General features: G+C 45.1%; 1 protein-coding gene across 1 annotated transcript; it reads right to left on the bottom strand.

The window, feature by feature from the left end:
- Window positions 1–409: 409 nt before the first annotated feature.
- Window positions 410–21,716, bottom strand: PSMD11 (proteasome 26S subunit, non-ATPase 11). The gene is made up of 14 exons (XM_030021146.1): window positions 21,554–21,716; window positions 19,374–19,475; window positions 13,978–14,102; window positions 10,976–11,047; window positions 10,558–10,615; window positions 8,454–8,648; window positions 7,794–7,938; window positions 7,484–7,544; window positions 5,761–5,823; window positions 5,012–5,137; window positions 4,416–4,451; window positions 3,186–3,237; window positions 1,996–2,138; window positions 410–1,863 (listed from the first exon to the last, which is right to left on the bottom strand). Exons 1-13 carry the CDS (start codon window positions 21,642–21,644, stop codon window positions 1,996–1,998), a joined length of 1,269 nt encoding a protein of 422 aa, XP_029877006.1. The 5' UTR covers window positions 21,645–21,716; the 3' UTR covers window positions 410–1,863.
- Window positions 21,717–22,293: the final 577 nt, after the last annotated feature.

Here is a 22,293-nt window from a genome sequence, read left to right as displayed (position 1 = left end):
GTTCAATTACATCTGAAATAACCTGTGTAGCCTTAAGAGGAATCTATGCACGGTGCTGTACACAATGTGAGACTCTCCAGTACAGCATCAAGGCTAGAGGTGCAAGAGGTCAGATGTAATTCATTCTTCACCATAATAATAATAATGGTAATAATAATATCACAACTTCATTTGGCAGAGCTTAAACTTGATGTGCCAGGAACTGCTCACAATCCATAAACCCTTAGTGATGCTGCTTAAAACACGGTCCCTCACACTCCCCGTCTCAGAAACATCACCACCGACAACGCTTTCACGAGCTCCTGCCAGGCGTGCAGCTTGCGTTGCAATCCACCCTTCCCTAAGCAAAGAGAGAAACTGCACCAAACATGCCCATGATCTGCCTCGGCAGCTGAAGACAGGAGACAGATTTTTGAAAAAAAAATTATTTTATTGGAACTCATCTGAACATCAGATATACCTGGTGTTGGTTAGCAAGAACCGTTTGTACATTTGATATTGATGGTGCCAAAAACCCAAACAGTGACTGACTGGATGAGATGGAAATTAAAATAAAATAAAATAAAATGTTGGAGAGGTTAAAATGTGAACAGAAAGCAGAAAAATCAGCCAGTCTAAGATTCAGTGTGAAGGCAAAATATTTCCTGATAAAACAGAACCCTTTTACAAAATATAAATTTTGTAAGAAAAACATGGCGAGGGAAAGAGAGAAAGAGAGACAGAGGGGAAAAGAAAAATAAAGATTAGCAGGACAGAGATGCAGAAGCTTACACTGCCCAAATGGCATTAAAACCTAGCTAGTAACCTCACCATAAAATGAAACATGCTGGAATACACCGTGCTCCACCCCCCAACATATATGACTTTGGAACAGTAACAAGGAAGATCCCCAGCGAGTGCTGCACTAGGTTATTCCAGAAGGGCCAAGCTGTCTCACATCAGAAGTTTAAAAAAAAAAAACAAAAAAACCCAAAAAAACACTAACGCAGCAGAGGTAAATAATGACAGTCTGATCAGCGCCCAGGGCAGCAACTCGCCTCCCCGCCGGACAAGGTTTGGCTCCCGCAGGGAGGCGAGGACTCGGGGAACGCCTGCTCACCTGTTCTTCCTACCAGTGCAGGTGGGGGGAGGGATAAAACATTTAAAATCTAGTCTATTTTAAAACAATAGCATGCAATACAGGCCTCCAGGGGAAACCTGCGCTGTTCCCTTTATTAGAAACTGGCCTAATGGTCTAGACAGTGGCTGCAGCCGTCTTGAGATTTTTGGCTGCGCAGAGTGGCTCTGGGCTAGCGCAGCACAATGACAATTCTGAAGCAGGTGCCTCGGGTGCGAAAGCCTTCAGGAAAATCATTGTGGAGCTGCTTTCAAGGGGATCCGAGGCCTTTAAGATTTAAAAATAAACCAGCAGTCTGTACATTTTGGGTTTTTTTGGTTCAGTACAAATGGAATAAACTTGGCTGCTTATACACCGTCAGTAAGTCTCAGATTTCAGAGCAGAGGGAGATGAAACAAACTTGTTTTGGGCACCTACTGGTAACAAAACTTTGTCCCTGCTTAACTCTCTGCCATCCCTCAGGAAGTGGAAAGCACATGTTTAGGTAGTGTAAGCCTTTTTCCTTTTATTTAGAATACCCTCTTCGTTTAAACAATATTCCCCCCCCAGATACAAAGTTCGGCCAGTAAAGATTACATGGAAACTGGAACACGCATCGTATGGAATACAAGATGCACTGGATGAGGAAGTTTAAAAACTTTCCGAGCGAAAAGTAGAACAAAGAAAAAAAAGTCTCCTAACATTTTCCCAAAGGTTTCACTCTCCTGTCACACACACTCTCCAAATGACAGCTAGCAAATTCAACTCTGCAAAAAGAAAACAGAGCCACGTCAATCGAGAGGAGAGAAAACAAGCCTCAAGGACACAAACCGCACCTTGGCCTGGGAGGAGCGATAGGTCCGGAGCAGCTGCGACCTCCAGCTCCTGCTTCCACTCACCTATGTTAGCTTCTTGGCTTTGTTGTAGAGCGAATCCACTACTTTACTCATATTCTGAATAGTCTCGAGGGCAGCTTCATAAGTTTTGTCTACGGGGGGTTCATCGAAGATGATCAGGACTCCCTCACCTTGGTCAAGGATGCCTGTGGGCACAAAGCTGCGGTCACTAGTGTAACACTCGACAGATCACATCTTCCAGACAGCAGGAATTTAGGGATCTACCCAGCAAACGGATGGTCAGCTGTGTTGGGTTTGGAAGGGGCTCATGTGCTGTACTTGACTGGCTGACTGATTTTTGTCTGGACTCCATTAGTGGTAGCTTACCTAGAAAAAAAAACCCCGTCCTGGAGAGGGGCCCAAGAAGACATCCCAGAGATGCTTATGCCTGCCCATTCCCTAACAGCTACCTTCCTCCTCGAGGCCTCTGTGCCCAGCAGGATGGCTCGGCACAACACTGGAGCAAGGCAAAAAAAAAAAAAAAAAAAAGCCAGTTTATAATTAAACTATTTCCCGGTGCCAGATGGGCACTGCAGCTGGGTTCTGTAATTTTTGAGCTATTCTCCAACCACTATGCTTCTTTTGGCCATTCGTCTTCCTCAGCTAGATCAAGAGGGCTTTCTAAATCGACACTAGGGACAACGTAAACATGAACGGAGCTGTTTCCTTGAGAGCTTGTTAGAGAAGCAGCCTCCTGTGGTCCCAGACAAACCCAAACCAGTCCGTTGTGCTGTGTGGGTGCCGCCCGCCAACACGCAAAATGCTCTTGACACAAATTATCTGGGAAAGGTGACCACATACTCCAGTAAGCTCCAAGGCAGAGGAGCACATCTTTGCTAGATAGCCCACCAGTGGGTCTCACAACTGTCCTTGGATGTAGTCACAGTGAGTAAGGACTTACAGCAGTTTCTGATTTGAGAGAAATTAAGCCTTGACCTTAATGATGGCAGATGGAGCAATAGGAACAGCCTTCATGACAACAGATAGAGTAACAAATAAACCCACCGCTCACTACTCTTCCCATAGTGCCTGTTAACCTGCATGTCTGCCGTCTGAAGCCGAGCAGAGCAGTCTAAGGAGGACACTTGGGGTTCAAAGGTGCAGTGATAAAGAGGGGTCTATCCACAGCTTGCTTACACACAACCTGGCCTTGGGCAGCAAGGCAGTCGAGACCGAAGGATGCAGAGACTCACCATGAAATTTCTTGTCCAAGATCATCTGTGACAGTTTCCTTTCTACCTCAGCCTGAAATTGAAGCAGAAAAATTAAAAGTCTCCCGGAACTACACAAAGAAAAGCAAATCTTACTACTCCACACTCCTCAACAGCCCTGGCGGGACATAAGCACTGCTTAAAAGCAGCTATTTCATCACTGAACATGATGTCAGGACAGATCTCTCCTTGCACACTGCTTGATACTACCATAAGCTTTAAATGACATTCGAAATTAAGCAGCAGCTTTTAATGACAAGAACACTGGAATGTCTTGCCCTCTCACTCCACAAAAGACTGTGTATCTGTCACTTCACACAGGCATTACTCATTACGGGATCTGGAGCATTCTAGCTTGGTTCAGCAAGTACTTAGTCAAGTGTTGGCCAAGCGTCATTCAAGCCACTCAATACCGAGCTGACCTCCTGCCCAGTGCCAGGCAAGGCCCCACAGCAGTCTGCTCCGCTTCCGCTCTTTGGACAGAGGACACACAGCCGCAGTTAAGAAACAACTGCAGTCCAGCTTTTACTCAAACTATTAAGTATGTGTTAAACACCAAGGGCTAGTCTAGGAAAAGACTGCACAAAGAGAAAAATGTGTACAAAGATGATGTACTGACCATAAAGGCCGAGCTCAGTACACTTCCAAACCTCTGGCCTTAATGCTAATACAGGACAAAAGCACTTCAGGATGCAACTGGCTGGGTCTACAGTGGATTTTCCTAAAACTTAATCTGGTTGGGATTATCTGTAAAGCAGTTATTGCAATAGTCAATGTGACATACACATCCCTAATGAAACTTCAAACTGATCAGCTGGATCCTGTATCTTCAGGGTCTAAGAAAGACTCCTCTGGGCACAGTCACAAGGATTAAATGCAGGTCAATTGGGAAGACTGAGCTGGTCACAACATGAGCTGTTACTACAGCAGAAGAAAATCTGCCCCCAGTAAAAACCAAATGCTAACAACGGGAGTAAAACCCATGTGAAGGAAGGCGATGTTACAGCAAAGACTAGTGCAGAGGAAGCCAGTCCGATGCCTCCTGGAAACTGTCCATGTTAAAGTTCCCAAGAGCGATATTTGCCTGTAAATGCTGTGGAGGTGATCTGTCAGACTCAATAGCCTACATTTATTTCCCGGTGGCAAATGGCATTTGACCTCAATTCCTTTGCCCTCTTAAGACGTGCCACTGATTTCTAGTGATATTCTTACCTTTGAGAGCTTGATGAGGCTGGATATGTGTTCAATCTATAAGAGAGACCAATAGAGTTAAATAAATCTTTAGCTGCACTTTTGACACACAGCACCGAGGTATGGGACTCTTCCATGGAACAGCACAAGGGCCTGTAAATGCTCTGGCCTAAAAATCTCCAATGGCTTTCTCTGCTTTGTGGCTTCATCTCCTATAGATTTCAAATCCAATTTTAACTGAAGATGGACTAGACACCTAAAGCCATTTCACTCTGAAACACAAAATAATATTTATTCTCCAAGATTATTGCAGCTTTACCCACACCTTGTCAGAGCCCTTAAAAGCCAAACACTGTTACCTTCAGTGTTAAAAGCATGGCGACCTTTCAGTGCATGTTAAGTGAAACGGGTGGAAAGGGCAATGACTCTGGAACGTGGTTTTCCAAAGTTCCCCTCAGCCCCCTCCTCATTTTTCAGCTAAACATGATGAACCCTGAGCTCTGGAAGTGCTGAGCAGCTCTGAGTAAGAAGTATTCTGCACAGGAACAAGTCCTTCACCCACCAACAGCAGGGGACAGAGGTACCAGCATGTCAGTGCGCTTGCTGGAAACATTTACCTGTACTCTGGAGAAGGGTTCAATGACTCTGATCAGATTCTGTTCCAATAAGTTATCATAGAGCTTAGCCAAGTGAGTGTTTATGATGGGGTCGTCCCTGAGCTCCACCTTATAGTCTGTCAGAGCCTGTGGAAGACACAGTGGGAACAAATAATTCAGGTAGTGACAGGTCTCCTGTCCTCAAGGCCCTCTGAGTATGAAATAGTCTTCCCTCCCTGCCCAGCAAAGTATCAGTAGTTAATCCAATCCCGTAACTTAGCTAAAAGGCCAGGAGATCATGACAGCCTAGCAGCCTTTCAAGCACCGTGCAGCAAGCATCCTTCATCTTTATGCTGCTGGAGCTTAGCAGCCAGAATCTCCAGTTTACACTCAGGAGATGGCATGACAGGATTGTTCCCTGACATGGGAATCCTCTCCATTATCTCTGTGGTGCTCTTGCTGAAGCCAGAAAAAAATTAAGGAAGATACACATCGCACTGAACAGCACCAAAAGTACAGGAAACTGCTTCCGAGTTCACTCTCCAGAAAAAAAAAAAAAAAAAAAAAAAAAAAAACTCATTTCAAGCAAGCTATTACTCCCCATGCTGCAAAAACCAAACTGGCTGATTATTGTGGGGTATTTGCTTGATGTACTGCTGCTTTCTATGAATGTTTTTATGGTTTCCTGCTGTGGGATGTAGCAGCTCCTACAACTTCCCAAAACAAAATGTATTGTCCAGCCAGGCCCCGTTTTCTGTCTCCTGACTCACCTTTTCAAAATCTGCCAGCGATCGGTTCTTACTGGCCTGTGCCACACATTTTAGCGCTTCTGTCTGCAGAGAAAGAAAATGAGAGTAGGTTATTGTTCTGGATTCTCCTCTCAGTGCTATTATGCCAACTGTGCAGTATACTGAAAACGTGCTTAAACAGCAAAATGGGAATGTTCCTTTTGCTACAAAGCCATGTCAGGGTTACTTCCACACAGGCAGAGTAAGAACAGCTGCTAATAAGGAGAACATGCAGAACAGCTGCAGGACACAGCATGAAATCAGCTTCACAGAAACAAAGAACTCAAGTTTTGTAAGGTTTGGGAATACCAGCTGCAGTTCCTATCAGGTTGCAGGCTGGGAGCAAGTTTGATACAATTTTTAAGGCAAGTGAACATTTTGGCACTTGCTTAATGAACATGGCCATTTTCAGCCCTTAAGTTGTGTTTCTCCCCTTCAGCATGCCACATTTCCTCTGCTGAGCAACAGAAGCAGGGCAGAAGTCCTACGGTTACCCTATCATGGACAGCATCAGAAAACGTTTCTTGTCTACCCAACAGTTGCTGAAACAAAGCAAAAGACTCGGCCATAACCAAACTACCATATTTATACTAAACAGAAAGTAACACCACTAGAAGAACAGTTTCCAAGTGGTGAGAGAAATAAGTGCATGAGACAAGCAGGATGAACTGGTGGCTATGGCACAGAAGGCCCAGGCTTCTGCTATCATCTCTCCCACTGAGCTGTCCCCAAGGCTGCCCACTTTCTCTCTGCTCCCTAAGCTCAGCCTCCACAGCTGCTGCAGGAACTTGTGATCACTGCTGTCTCAGAAAGACAGTGCAGGGAACAGCTGAGACTTCCTCCACGGTACACTGCCCTCATGCTCTGAAAAGCGGCCTCCAACCCAGCTGCCACTAGAGGGAAGGGTATGAAGCAGGACCAGGGCTGCCCTTAGCGATCCAGCAGGGATAACGCAGGGATATCCCCACTTCAGACTCTTTTCTACGCATGTATGCTCACTGACCTCCTCTACTAAATAGCTTCCCCAATCCTCTGTGAGGTAGGTGAGTATTAGCTCCTGCATCAAAGTAAATAGCTGGCTGACCAAAGCCACCGAGGGCATCAGTGTGTAAGCCTGGCTCAGACCCTGGCACACCTGGCTTTTGGCCCTGTACTTTATATAAGCATCCCTGGATTTAATATGGGGGTGGCATTCACAGACTGGCAAGTTAACATGTTAGAATAAACAGCTGATTTAACAACTCCCCAGCTGCTTGGCTTCCACCTTACAGTCATCTAGGTCTCAAGCTGCTCAGCTATACTGCTATGAATGGATTCTCAGGACTTGCTACAACATGAGTAAAAACAATGAATAACCTGGATTTAAATGCATCAGATCCATGGCTGCAGAGCAGTTGGCGAGGGTTGAGACATGAGTACCTTATGGCATTAGGCATTTAGTAGTTCATGAAGAAAGCGAGGAGGAGAAAAACAGAGAAAATGAAGCGAGCAGGCCAGATTCTCAGGTGGTGAAAGTCACTGTAATCCCTTTGAAGGCAATTGACTTATGGTAATTACTTATGGTAATTTAATCGGTTCTGGATCTCATTCAGGACACTCAGAAGTGAAGGGTATTTTGGTATGAAAAGACCAAAGTATTTGACAAAAATAACACTACAATATTCTCAGAAATAATAGGAAGATAGAAATTATTAAGTTTCTATACCTGTCTTCCTGCATACCGCAGAGCCAGCTTTCCACTCACTAATGCTTGCACATCTTCTGGGCTAGAGAGGGGAAGGAAGGGAAGAGAGCATTTATTCAACAACATGGGCAGCTTAAATCTAAGTGTGTCTCAAAAATTCCCGATAGCAAATTACTACAACTCAAGTAACATTGTATCAGAAGCGTTGATTAGGTCATAAAGACAAACAGCAAGCTTGTCTGCTTGAGTTCTTTCATTAGAGTCTTATAAATGAAAAGCCTTTCGCATTTAAATGTAGGAAGTGTTCTTCGCAGAACCATTTGCCACATACATGTTCAGCATGATTTTGCACAGCAACATGTATTTCAGCGCGGTGATGGCTTTTGGGTTGTCAATTGAATCATATCCCTCAAACGCCTCGTAAAAATATGAATAGGCTGTTTTCCAGTCCTTCTCTTCTGCTGCATGGATAATACCTGTTGAGAGGAACAAACAGGCAGGCATCAGAGTTAATTCAGAACATGACTGGAAGAGAACAGAACAATTTGGTTGTCCAGTGCTTTATCTGGTACTTCAGTAAATGGAATCCTTTCTTTCTGTGCCTCCCTTTACCTCATCTCTATCAGAAGAGCATCCATGCCCTCTCTTAAGAGGACATGTTAAGAAAGGCAAGTTCAGGGCACTTCAGGTAAGTGCCTGAGAATCAGGTCAGGAACAACGTTAGTTATACTAACACGGTGTAATGCTGTAGTGCCTAGGGAGGTTACAGACCCTCCACCACCAGAGGTTTTCAAAAACAGGCTGAAAAAACATGCGTCAGGAACAATGTAATTATAGCTGATCCTGCCTTGAGGCAGCTGGGCAGACTTGTAGATATCTTGAGGTCCCACCTAACATCATTTTCTGTGATTCACTCAGGAAAGAACAAATATCAGTCAACTGATGCATCATGACAAGTCCTAGACTTTCCCCTTCTCCTGAAAGGCTTTACCTGACTGCATGTCTAACGCTGCTTGCAGCTTAGGTGGACAGTAGATTGCGTTGGCTGTAGTCCGTGCAGAGGTTAAGGCTGCTCTTGCTTTTGGCAGATTGCTCAGGGCATGGTAAGTCTTACTTTCTAACAGCTGCACTTCCACCAGCAATGCCTTGTCATCCATCTTTTTCAATTCCCGAAGAAGCTGGGAGCCTAGCAGCAGGGAAGAACAAGAACCTTTGTAACCTGCTCTGCATATGCTATCAACAACTACACAAACCAAGTCTTTCCAGATTATACCCTTCTTCCCCCACAGCAGTACAGGCTTTGAGGAAGGGAGGCTAGGCTTACACAACCTGTTCTTCCAAGAAGAAACAAAGGAGAGGAAATAACAGTGGGTCAGTGTCAGTCCACATTTGGAGAAGAATGAACCAGTTTTGTGTTAGAGGCAGAAGAGGGCAGTGAGAATACTTGGGTACATGGACAGCATGTCTCTGCCACCTCATCGCGGGCAGCAGACACTCAGCAGAAAGTCAAGGATGGGTTGTGCAGTTCAGATTGTCGCTCTGGTACCCCTTCCCCAGACAACAGCATGATTTACCACTCACATTCACAGCTCTGAGCAAGCCTGAAGTACTGCCCATTCCTGCATCATTCCCCTAAGGTGAGACCTGAGGATTTTCAAGCAACTCCTAAGAATAGGGGATGAGGAAGCAATGTTTTAAGCACAAGACATCCACAGGTCAAGTTTAGGAGGTAGGAATGGACAGCCTAAGAAAAGCCTAGATAAACTGTCACATTAAAGCCTCGTGAGGACAGAAAGAGCCAGCCTTACAGGAAACTCTTCCCCTTCTTTCCCCCCACTACAAACTAAAGAACTAACTTAGGGCAAACAGAGATGAGAACCTTATCCTCACTTGCTGTGCTCAAAAGCTGAAAACCACAGCCGAAACTGCATAACTAGGTGGAAGAGAATGGACTCTCCCAAGAAACATCCCGTAGAGACTCACTGCTTGCACCTACTCCCCAAAGCCGTGGACATAACCATGTCTTGGCCAGCCACATAGAAATGCTAGTGCACAACGCTGACATCTCGATGGATCTTTCGGAGAGGCTGTCCTATAGGTACAGGCCTTTACAACTCCCTAAGCTGTACCACCATCATCCAAGTGATTAAGTTAATTAAGTACAGCTTTGGAGTGTGGACTCTGATCAGTTTAAACCTGAGTTCATCACATATCCATATGCAAACTAATTCTAACTTGATATCGAATTCCATGTATCAGAGCACTTAACATAACCTGATATTCTGATCAGATACGAGTCACCCAGGTGACTCTGGACATGACACATGCTCTTGCCACCACACTGTTTAAGAAGTGACAGGTCCCTGGTGAGGCATCACCACTGCCTGGGTGAGCACTGCTGTCCATGTCAGTGCAGTCATCCCTCAGCCCTGCTCATACCCATGCGCTGAGCTGGTGAAGCAGTCTGTACAAATATCCTTTAGCCAGCTTAAACCTCATCTTACATTACTGCAGTCATTTGCAAAATGAGCATTTGAAAAGCACCAAAGGGACTTGGGCCGTGTAAGATGACCTGCTTTACTCTGCTTTGTAGCAGAGTAGGAGAGTTCACATGGTTAATTACCATATCTCAGGTGGTGCAAAAGCAAATTCTTAAAGCCTTTACACTACTTCACAAGAGCTTGTCTAATTACACCCTTAGAGGTTTGCCATTTCCTGGCATTACTACTGCTTTTATTGAGGCTGTATTTAAGCAAACTGAAAAAAGCTGGTTTCTCCCTTCAACCTCTCTGACCACAGCAGTATACTACGTATGTTCCAGCAGGACCCAAACCTGATGGCCTTCAACTGGACATAGCTCCTCTTTGCTTCCAAAATTATTTGAAATGAACAAATGATGAGAACAAAGAGATCTCTAAAAGCTTTTATCACCAAGCTGTGGAAAAAGATGGCAGAACTGGTATGGCACTGAGAAATTAATGCCCAAGTCCTACAAAACTCATCAAGGAACATGACGTAGTTGATCACTTCCCTTGTCTGCCTCAAGGCTAATTTCAAAGCAAAGAACTACTACCACCACCTAGTGGGAGACTTACCTAGCTGCAGTGCTTCTTGGTACCTCTTGGTATCGAAGTACAAAGAGACCAGCCTCGCCTGAAGAACAGAAAAGGAACTGCTGTGAGGAAAGCCAGAGAAAGGTAGTACAGATTTATTTTGTAAAATGAAACTTTATATTCTTATCTGCACAGACTTCACTAAATTAGTTTGTGTTCATTACATTATATGGTCCAGCTCTGCAAGATCTGCCATTTGAAAGATTGGCTAGTCTAAACACAACAGGTAAAATCCTGCCTATTCAAGCAGGGTCGCTAACTTTAGTGTAATTGTTATCGCCCATCCATCACATGTACAAAGATATGGACAACACACTACAAGTTCTCTACTTTTATAAGTATCAAATCTGACAAAGGGAAGACGCTATTACACAGGTTTGGGATCTGCAATGCAACGTACCTCCAGAGCCTGGCGTAGGAAAGTCCTCTTCTCTGATTTGGCCCATTCAATACACTCTAAACACAGGTCAACCTTAAAGGGAGCAGAAAGAAATTTGTAAAGCCTTCTGCTGCCCCTCTTTAAAACAGCAGTATGGTTCAATCATTTCCTACAAAGCAACAAAAATACAACAAAGCCTGAATCTCCACAATGTAGTTTAAGGAAAAAAGTCATTCCTGTCTGAACAGCAGCATTGCTAAACACCGAATTAGCTTTACTTTAAAATGAGCCTGGAGATTAGCTTTCATCATCAGTGCCTATCCCAAATGTCTCTGAACGACACCTTTAATATTACCACGGTAAAGTGTAGTTCACCACTGATGGGAACTGCAGCTCAACACTGCAAGATTATGACTTCTCTTCAACAAGGAGTCACTAGTAACCACACACGATACACTTTAGCCTCAGGCTGCATCCTGTTGACACCAGAGTTTAAACTCACAGAAATGTTGCACAAAATGATATAGAACAGCTACAGTTTATGCTACAAATTTTCATGTTCTCTTTGCTAGATTAACTTCCTGCACTTTGTAACAACGTTCACAGTATTATACTACTTGTAACACATACTGCAAGAGAAAGTAAAGTTCAGAAGGCAAACTAAGGTTTAGTTTAAGCTTTAGCCATCAGAAAAAAACCCCAACAGACCACCTTCTTCAATTGCTTTTCTAATGCATTTGGCTTCCAATAACTTTTTCTGACCACCAGGGACAATCCTTCCACACTGGAATATGAAAATAAAGATTTGGCTTCCAAGGTTTCACCAGTAAAAATTACTGCTGAAATCCTAATAGCATTTCTTAAACAGCTGTGGTTTTGTTTCAACTAAAAACATCTGGCTACATGAGAACTGATTTTGCCTTAGGGCAAGGAATGGACTAAAAGACTTTTGAGATCCCTTCCAGCGTGTTTTGCACCATTTCATTCTGCCATAGAGAAAAATGTATTTTCAATTGCTCTAGAAAGAATGGAAAAATGAAGAGCATGTGTTTTAGGGCCTAAATGTGTCAGACCATGTGTGTCCTTTAGTAGTATAAGCCAACAGAGGTGCCAGGCTCCACTGTTTATAACGGAGTTAGGTGCCAGGAGCCAGTCATTGACGCTGGATGTTTTATCTATTGCTTCAAAGCGGAGTAAAGGAACCCAATGGCTTCTCATATTTTTAAGACTGCTGAGATTCCATTGATGAATAAAGCAGTCATATCCCACCCCAATTAGCAGACGGTGCCAATTTAGTACTGGCCAATAACATACAGTAAGTCATCCTGAGGTGCTAGGCTCAGGAATGCCTTTTCCCAAAATCTCTGGATCGCAGCTCTTTCTGGGGCAGCTCTGCAGCTGTACTACACTGCAGCACTTGTCAGCTCCTCGTCACTACTTATTAAATGGGGACATTTTATGAAAACCCATTATGAAGTCGCAATTTATTGCACAGTGATAGCTGGAGCATTAGGAGCTGGAGAATCTCTAATTTCATTGCTTTACTGGACTCCTGGGAGTCTTCTTGATATACGTTACACTAAGGAAGCAATTGTCCCTCTGAACATTTCTGAGGCACTGAAAGTATTTGGTATTACTGCATCAAGAACCTCACAGGTTAGGTGTCAGAATTCCTTAAGGTTTTGGGTTTGGCTTCTGAATATGCTTGAAAGTGAGTATTTTGACTAAGTGGGCCATATTTCCATTGCTGTTACTCCAAGTCCTTCCCCTGCCATAAAATGCCACCTATTGGGAGTGCATCCCAGTATCATCATTTACATCAAGCTACCTTTAGAAAAAGTCTGAAGCCACTCATTTTCTCCTGACACCTTTAGGGGTTTCTTTCTCACCTGTACATCCCACCCCACTTCCCTTAACCTCTTCTGCTAAAGAGCAGCAGCAAAAAGATTCTGTCACCGCTTATGGTAACAGGACATACAAGCCACAAGAACCGAACAGCAAACGAAGAACATTTGCTAGCTTACTTGAACTAAAGGATGATACTTCTGTGCTGATTGGGCTAACAAGAATGCCACCTGCCTCTCAACGTGGCAGAACCTCTTCTAGACCGTAATACATCAGTTGCTGTGCATACAGTGTTACATGGGCTTTCCCCTTAACCTGTTGCTCAGACCCTCCCTGCCTCCCCTTTCCATCTAACTGCTTTGGTGTGCCAGTACAATCCATACTACTGCAGGTCAGCACTGCTTGTAAGTGGCTGCTCATTTATTTACAAGTTGCTCCTGTCCTTCTCCCATTCCCAAATAACCAACAAGTCACGTGGACAAAAACACAAAAAAGAAAACCAACTGTACTCTAGGTAGCTAACGAGAATAGAGTACATCCTAACTGGGCTATCTTAGACCAAAGGGGCTTTCTAGTGAAGAAGTTCATCCCCTGGAAGTAGTTTACACTTGGTAGCTGCAAAGCTTTTCCACTCCCACTTCAGGAATAACTTTCATGCCCCAGAAGCCCTCTATAGAGCAAGACACTCACCACACTGTGTTCCCATGCAATACACCTTCATGTCTCCAGGTGAAAGATGCTAAGTAATACTCACCATCTAATCCCACCAACTCCTGAACAGACCTTGAAGACTCACTCCTCTAGCTCTGTGCCATCACACACTGCCCCCACCCTTCCACTAGACCGAGCTCCCTGGAACAGGTGTAGCACCTCTCGCCTCCCAAACGTTAATCACACTACGAAATACTACTAATGCTGTGCATCTAACAGCAAGCAACATGAGTCTAAGAAACACGCCCAGGGTGAGAGTTACTCCTAACCTGCAGCAGGATGAGGCTTGCAGAAAAACATGGTTATGAGTGAATTAAATTATCTAATGTTTTATTAATAGAATATATCCAAATGCATTAAATGAATGTTTCCTGACATGAATAATTCTTCAGTGTGAAGCAAACTAGGTCAGATAATGGTGTTACAGGCTTTTGAGGAATGCACTAGTGCTGAAATTTAAATCTCACCTCCTGTCCTGTTGCTGCCTCCATATCAAGGAATAGATCAAGCAGAGATCGGACTAAGCGGGCTGCCTTTGCTTTGCTGATGGAGTTCAAGAAGGGTCGAACATACTTCAGAAGTCCTCCCAGCTCTGTATAGAGAAAAAAACAAATCATGAAATACAACCACACAGCCAAGAGTCACACCGCAGCTGGAGTACCTGACACATCTATACACAGCAGTATATATTACACCAAACATTTTATAAGCAGTCTCTCAACATCATTTACAGGAAAAGAGCGATAAACATCACCTGAAGGAATGCCTCGCAGTAAACACGGGGCCTGGCAAAGGTGACTGTTGGGCTCCAGTCTTACCCGCACAGCATACATTTCCCGTTACTTCAGTTCACCCAATTATAACACCATTTGTAACTACACTTGCCTCAGGCATGTTTTAAAAATGTAAGCATCTGCTAAATGCTTTGAGATTTTTCTATAAAATGGGCAATGGAGTTTATAGTTTAAGTATGTTTTTATTAACTCACAGTTTGATGTTTTAATCTGCCATACCTAGCCGGCCCTAGAAAGTCAGATACACCCTGCGCACCACTGCTGAAAAAAATGACATTTCTTAACACTTCAACTACCCACATTACCTAATTAGATCTTACCTTACTTAATTAGATTTCTGTTTCTACTAGTTTCCTTACTAGTTTACAGTTATAAAGCTAGTCTCAAGCTCACAGAGGAAAAGTCTTTCTTTATGAAGAAATACACTAGAAACGTCATTCCTACAGAGCAGAGGAACGTGGCAGTCAATGTCACAGCAGTTTCAGGACTCGGCATTCATGGCAGCAGAAGGGAGTTACGTGTTGGAATTGCACAGCACAAGTTAAGTCTTCTCCTGCGATAAACAACACACAGCCATCGGGCCAGGTTGCAGTGATGTCTGTTTACAGTTGGGGGAAGACGATACTTCCAGCAGACTAGCAGTGTGCCAGTGCAGGGTTCAGTGCTGACTCATAAAGTAGTGGGGTCATACACTGAAATCACAGCTTATTTGCCCCAGAATTTTAATTCTCACCCAAATATCAGCTAGATCTCGCACTACCACATTTACGAGATTTGATAGTAAAAAAAACCAAAACAAACCCTGTAACAAGTATTTCAGAAATCTTCAATACACTCTATACCAAACTGGCATCGGAATCAAAACTAAAATAAGAGACCAATCTAATTTTATTTCAATTAGTATATGGAAGAGCATCAGCAGAATTTCAGTTTGGGAGGATTCCAATAAAAACAGTTGAAAACAAGATTTCCTTCATATTTCATTTAACAGTAATGCAAAAGAATTGTTACAAGGACATCTTAATAATATCTAAAAATTATTCCTTATATTTTTTACTTTTTCAACCTATTTACTTTGAAAGTTTAATCAAGCCTGATACAACTCATTTCTTACATGGTTAGGAAGTGGAACTCACAGTGTGTTCCAATCCAATTGCTCACAGTGATGTACTGACATTTTTATACATCTGGAGGTACAGTTCTCAGAAAAAATGAAACTTATCTTGAGTGTGCCCTGAATCCTTAGAGGAGCCTTATTTTCCAAACAGCAGTGCAACAAATTGTGACTCTTTCTAAAATGACCTGCTCAAACTTTGTACAGGGAACAAAACAAGGCGCTGTGACTGCCATGCCTAAGATTTCATAAAAGCTTTACTTTCTGTCTGAAAATTAATGGGCAGGTTTTTCTAGAATTGAGGTACAGCTACTTTAATATCCAAGATTGAGCCCTGCTGACTGACAGTTGCAATCAGTGCTCAGCTTTTACTCAACAAGGAACTGTTACCTACTGCCCCGTGGCAGACGATGACTTTACCCACACCGCCTTCATTCTGAGGACCACTCAATCTGCAGTACCACTCACAGATGCAAATCCCAACCATTTTAATCAAACACTTTGGTTTCACATACAGTACGCAAACTACCACGACAGCAGCTTCCAACACATCAGTTTTGTGCAGAGCTACTCTCAAGCATCCCTCCTCTCGATGTGAGCTCAGAAAGGTGGGCTTGAGGTCACCTTGTTGTGCTCAGAAGAGAAGCAGCAGTAGAGCTGGAGTTGCCCAGAAGCTGGTTCTTGTGCTCTTCCCTAATGCAACTAACACAAGCACTTGAAAACGCAGCACTTAACACAGGGAACAAGTCTGCTTCTCATCAGGTAACAGCACTGTATCCTTAGCTTTGAGCTCTGTAACTAAGAATTCGCCAATTTTTCAGTCCGTCTTATCAAGGCAGCGATACTGTCTCTGAGATCCATCAACTCTCAACTACTACAAGGTACCACTCTTCCTATTGTGCATCGCTGCAGTACACCAGCTTCTCAGGACCCATTGAATCATGGTTTTAGTGCACAACATACTTTTCCACACAGGAAAGGAACTTTAGAAGAAAAAAGGAAAAATCACGTGAAACATACTGCAGTACTTATCTTTCCATTGACTTGCTCAACAGCTGCCCGAGAATTCACTAGAAAGCAGATTCAAAGTCAACAGCTAGAATATATCTGTACATTTTGCAAACTACACATTTAGACATGCAAGCTCAAAGTTCCCATAGAAATTTCTCTTTCCTAGCAGTGTAACTGTCAACTATTTTTAGGATTTTTTTTTTTTTTTTTTTTTTTAAGTAAATGCAACACTTGGTAAAGGGGTGTGATTGACAGCTCTGGAGAAGTGATAAGCAGCAGCTCTGGAAAATGAAGTCTGCTGCTCATCCTCAGAGAAAGTGCTTACACAAGCTAAAATGCCATGTACCTGAAATCCTGATCCGAGTTATGCCAATCCTATAGTTTTAAGCAATGCTATAAAAATCTAGAACTGTCCTAAAAAAAAAAATGAATCCACCAGTTCAAGCCTTAAACTCTATCAAGCAGATAAAAAGGGTCATTTGTTATTCTTTTAAACAAAGGCCATAGTTCAATAGAGGTTAGTCCTCTAAAAATCCACAGGTTCATTTTACACTCTCAGTCAGTCAGCAGCACAGCAGTTGTAAGTTTCAAACCCCACCAAACTGCAGCTGATTTTCTCCCTAGGCTGCAGCTCACAGACCCTTTCATCTCCGAGAAGTTATTGCTTTAAAGTAGCCAACAAGCCACTGCAACACCTCAAATCTGTGAAAGAAATGACACTAGCTAAAAATAAAATGTGTGCAGCAAAAGCTACAATGATGAGATCTACTTCATTCGGGCCAGAAACTGCACAGTCTCAGTAACTTCCTTGTTAGGTTATGCAGCACTGGATTCACTCCCCTCGGATACGAAGATCTGTGTGTCTACCTGGTGCGAGGATCTTTGTGAACGGATGTACCTGGAGAAGATGCTGCTGACCCTGACTGCTTGTCACTCCTACTAGTCTACTTCACCCTAGAAAGCAGACAGAGAAAGGGAAGGTGACCAGGTCTTTCCCACAGCAGTAGCACATCTCTAAGCTGTGGTATCCCCTTTCCTCATCCCTCAGCTTTACCACATGTCCCCAAGAAAGCCCAACCTGGCGATGTCACCCCGATCTACACATACACAACTGGCTGGTTAATGTTGCCAAATTAATTTTCTTCTATTCAGAATATAGTTGCTCTGCAGTTTAGTGTTCCCTTTAATGCATTTCAAACACATTTTGCATTTGCTCCTTCACAAATCTGTTTTTGATGAGTTAACATTGACATTTTCAATTACTTTGCCTTCCCCTTAAAAACCCTATTAGCTAGCCACTCTCTGAGAGTACGCTGAAGTTCTTCATACTCACGTAAGACTTCAGCTTGAACTCAAAACTACCCCAAGTTCAAGGAGGCCATCATGCACCTAACAACTCTCCTCTCAGGCTTCTGTACACCAGCAGCACATCCACACATTTACTTGAAGAGACTCTTCTGATGATTTCCCCCTTTTTAGCCCAAACAAACATCTTCCTTGGTGCAGGAGCAAAGCCATGTTTAATTATCTCTACAGAAGCAAACATCAGAGTGCAAAGGGCACTCATACAGCCCAGACACCTATACCTGAGTTAATTGACTTGAGGTCCTTTAATATTCAATTAGAGAAACAAGCACTTGTACAGCAGGCTTCATTTGTCCTGCTGTAAATTCTTATTGTAGGAAGAGATGAATCGTGTTCTGGAAGGGCTTATTTTTCTCCACTGACTGTAAAAGCAGTCCACACTAGGAAATCAGACGTGGACATCTATAGTTAGGTGAGATAAATAGCACCTTTGTTTCCAGCACTGCTCTAAGTGCAAGTAATCTACTTTGTCACAAGCTCTGTTCAATTGCAAATCACAGTGGGATCAGTGTCCAGAATGCTCAAACACATGTAGAGGTGGGTAGATCAGTTAAATGACCAAGTCAAAAGAGATGTTTACAAAGACTGGACAGTAGGACACCAAGTGTGCGTTTCAGAATAAATATAAAACCATCACCTTGATGAGCTGCTATCTGAGACCTCATACTGCTTTCCATGAACTACTCTAACTTTAGGTCTGGCGTCCCAGTTGAATTTCATTTGATTTTGATTAAACCTTCTGCTGGCCTGTTTTCCCCAACCAGTTTCAGACTGTTAAAAGCACACACGCTTCACTTCACATTCTGAATTATTGTTGCACACAGTTAGAAAACATTAGGACTATACCATGGGCAACTGTCTGCCACGGACAGAATGCTCTTTATATGGATGTGGTGTATCAGCTCCTAAAATGCTTGAGGTGAAAGGTGCTCCAGAAAAGGCAAGAGCATTCTTCAGCAAAAGAAAAAAAAAACTAAACTGCTGAGTACAAAATAACAAACACACTGCCTTGAGCTTTCCAGGAAACAGAAGACATGAACAGATTCAACTCAAGAATCGTTGAATAGAGAATTTTACTCCATTTCTGTTCTTTCACACATTCACAATAGAAGGACTGTCAAGTCTTGCTCTTGTGAGGAGCTGGGCAAGGATTTTCTGATGTAATGTTTCAGCAGATAAATCAATTAATTGAGAAAAAAGCTGCTGGTGGAAAGGACTTTTTGGGTCAAACTTTCCAATTTGAAAGAAGGCTCTGATATTATTAAAAACAAAACAAAAGAAACTTCTCATCTCATACATGACAACTTAACAAAACTTTAGTCTCTCGTACTAAAAAAGCCACAAGTCAAAGGGTCATTAACTAAACTGCCCAACGCATGAGCAATCTTTTGGAATACTGGGCCAAGTAACATGAGATTAATATTTTATGTTATCTAGTATTTTAGTTTCTGCCCTGTCTCTGAGAGAACTTTCCTGCCAAAAAACTGCTTTTACTTCTATCCCATTAAACAAGGGGACTAAATTCATTTGAATGTATGTATCTCTTACCCGTTACCTCAGTTACTTATTTCAGGCTCACCTTCTGCCTGCCCAGTCTTGGCCAAAAGCGACCCCAGTTCCAGGATGCTCTGCTCTTTGACTTGCACCGCTTCTTCATCATTTTCCTGGACATCGCGTTTCACTAGAAAAGAGTGAAAAAGTTACCTTTAATGCTATTTCAGTTAGAAGATAATCATTACTAGTCAGCTCCTGGAAAGTCACCAGAAAAAGTAACTGTTATAACAGGCAGTAGTGAATCCAGCATGGCCTGCGAGATCTGGAAAGCAGATTAAGTGGAAATTTTAAATGCATAGCTTACAGAGAGCACTTCGTCCATACTTCACAAAGGCTTTAATCCAGCTGATAGGTACAACTGCATGCTCCAACTTGACTATAATTTAAGTTTTGAAGTAGTTTCATTAAGCTTGTCCCGCTGTTCAAGTGTTATTTAAAAAACACCACCACCACCTAACAGACCCTCTCCCACTGACGCCACAAAACCAAATAAAAGAAATCTAATGGCATTTCCGTGGTTGGGTATTCTGGTATTGGGATTTCTGATGTTGCCACTATGAGTATTAAGTTGCGATCCTGTGGTCAAAACACAGCACAAGAACAACATCAGCTCTGTGAGCTGGGTACGTCTGCCCTTTTCACTCAGGAGCGGATCAGGTGTTACAACTGCTGCAAGAGTGAGTTCTCCTTCCCACACCGAACTCTGACAATCTAATCGTCACTCTGTACCAACATGAGTAACTCTGCTCTGAAGTACACAGAAGGGCCAAATGACATACAGCAGCACCAAACCTGTGTTTACACAACATCAATTTCATATAAGTTATCCACAAAACAATACACTTTCTTCCCTGCCACCTGCTACCCCTGTAAATATTCATCTCCAGCATCCCCTGTGCAGGTGAGCTTGCCCAACTTCTACACAAAGCCAAAATCCGCTGCCCAGTTCTACAGAAGGAACTGAAATCCTGCATGCCACCCCTGCATGCAGACTGCAGCCATAATTTAACACACGTGGTGTCAAAAGCAAAGTAACTTTGCTCTTAAGCAGAAAAGTATTGCGGCAACGCTCTCTGGACTGCTCCAGCTTACACCAACCGGCAACACGAGCTGTTACTCCTGACTGAGCCCGAGTGGACGGGAAGTCGTAGGTGTGTTGACAGGCTTGAGAACACCAACTACTAATTAACCAGACAAACACTGAGAGGGACGAGCAACTTTTAAAGACCATTCAGCAATTCCAATTTCAAGGTCTAATACAGACACTAGGAAACATCTATTTGCCCGACACAGCGGGGCAACAGCAGGTCACAGCATCTTTTCAGAAATCACTATATGTTACAAGAATTGAGAATTACTCTTTTATACACCAGTTTTGAAGGCACCCCTTCTCCCTACCCTGTATGCCCCAATCCCCAAATAAAGAGGGGTGTCCACGTTACGCCTACAAACCACTTTATAGCACCAACATCTCCTTGGCACTGCTAGGTGCCCAGGAGAGCCCGACAAAGTAATTGCCGCAAACAGCATCTGCCTTGAAACAAGCAGAAGTTAAAGCTCCAGACACAGCACACACAAAAACTCCTCAAAACTTTCTGTGCAGGTAATTTAAATAACGGGTGTATTTTAGTGTTATAAGAGGAAATGCCACTTCCAGCAGAGTTTTCTCATCCGTCAGCATGCCGAGAACCCGCTGCAGGCCGCCGCTACCAGCGCAACACCCAGCCGCTGTCCCACCACAACCGAAGAACCCCAGAAGCAAACAGCCGGTACCGGCAGACTCCTGCCCGCACCGCTGCCCGCCACGGCCCTCGCACACGCCGCTCCACGGGCTTCGAGGCAGGCAAGTTCACACGCCGCTGCCTCCGCCCGCACCCGGGGCCACACCGCGTTGAACGGGGAGGAGAAGCCGGCCCGAGACCGCGGGGCTCCGCCGCGGCCGCCCGCTTCACCCCGGCGGCTCCCTGCCGCTCGGGCCCGCACCGGCGGCGGGCAGCGGCCCGGCCCCGTCCCGCCGGCCCGCGGTGCGGGTGGAGGATCCGCATCGGTGGAGCGGGCCGAGGCCCGGGCCGGGCGGAGCGGGCCCAGGCCTCGCTCCCGTCCGGCTCGCACGGTGAGTCAGCAGCCGGCGGCGGCGACGGGCGGGAGGCGGCGGCGGGCGGCCGGGGGCGGCCGGCGGAGCGGGGGCGGCCGACGGGGCCTCACCTATGGAGTGGAGGATGCCGATGGAGGCCTCGCGGTCTGTGGAGAGCAGGGACTGCGCGCGCTGGAACTCCAGCACCGCCGCCGCCGCCATCTTACCGCTCCCTCACTCCCTCCTCACCGCCAGGCCCGGAAGCGGCCGGCGGAGGCCACGCCCCATCCGGGCCCCGCGGCATGACGGGAGTCGTAGTCCAGGCGCGGAGGCCGCGGGGCGGGGGCTGGAGAAGGGGGCGGGGCCCGGGGAAAGAGAGGGCCGGGGCTGGGGAAGGAGGGCGTGGTCTGGTGGGGGGGCGTGGCCCTGTGGAAGGGGGCGTGGTCCGGGGAAGGGGCTGGCGGGGGGCACGGGGCGAGCGTGGGGCAGCGGGGGGACCCGCTGTGGCTGCGGGGGCCGGCGTGGGGTGATGGCCCACCCAAAGCACCCCCCACCCGTGGATCCAAATTCCCCCAGCCACTGCTGGGGGCGGGAGCATGTCCCCCGGGCGTGACCCCATGGACGGCCACGTCCTCCTGGCGGGTCCCAGGGGATCCCCACGCCCCCCCCCCCCCCCCCCAGCACCCCAGCCGGCTCGAAAAGGGAGGGAGATCTCGGCAGGGACACGTCGCACGGACCAGGCAGGATGCCGTCCCCATCCCGCCGCCAGCCCCCGTCCCTCATGGGCAGCACACGGCGGGAGAGGCCATTGACGGCCGGTTCTCCCCCTGTTCACACCTCCCCTTCCCGCCCCGTCCCCTTGGGGTCTGGG

The sequence above is a fragment of the Aquila chrysaetos genome, chromosome 8, assembly GCF_900496995.4.
Source record: "Aquila chrysaetos chrysaetos chromosome 8, bAquChr1.4, whole genome shotgun sequence".
NCBI lineage: Eukaryota > Metazoa > Chordata > Aves > Accipitriformes > Accipitridae > Aquila > Aquila chrysaetos.
This window is presented reverse-complemented; position numbering and strand designations above follow the sequence as displayed.

Bases quoted from the DNA above. Each gene is read 5' to 3' on its own strand.
- PSMD11 (XM_030021146.1), bottom strand. From the start codon at position 21,644: ATGGCGGCGGCGGCGGTGCTGGAGTTCCAGCGCGCGCAGTCCCTGCTC. The intron at 7,939-8,453 runs GTAAAGCCTTTC...TCCTCTCAACAG, and splicing joins AGCGTTAGACATGCAGTCAG to GTATTATCCATGCAGCAGAA. The intron at 7,545-7,793 runs GTATGTGGCAAA...TCCCCTCTCTAG, and splicing joins TGCAAAATCATGCTGAACAT to CCCAGAAGATGTGCAAGCAT.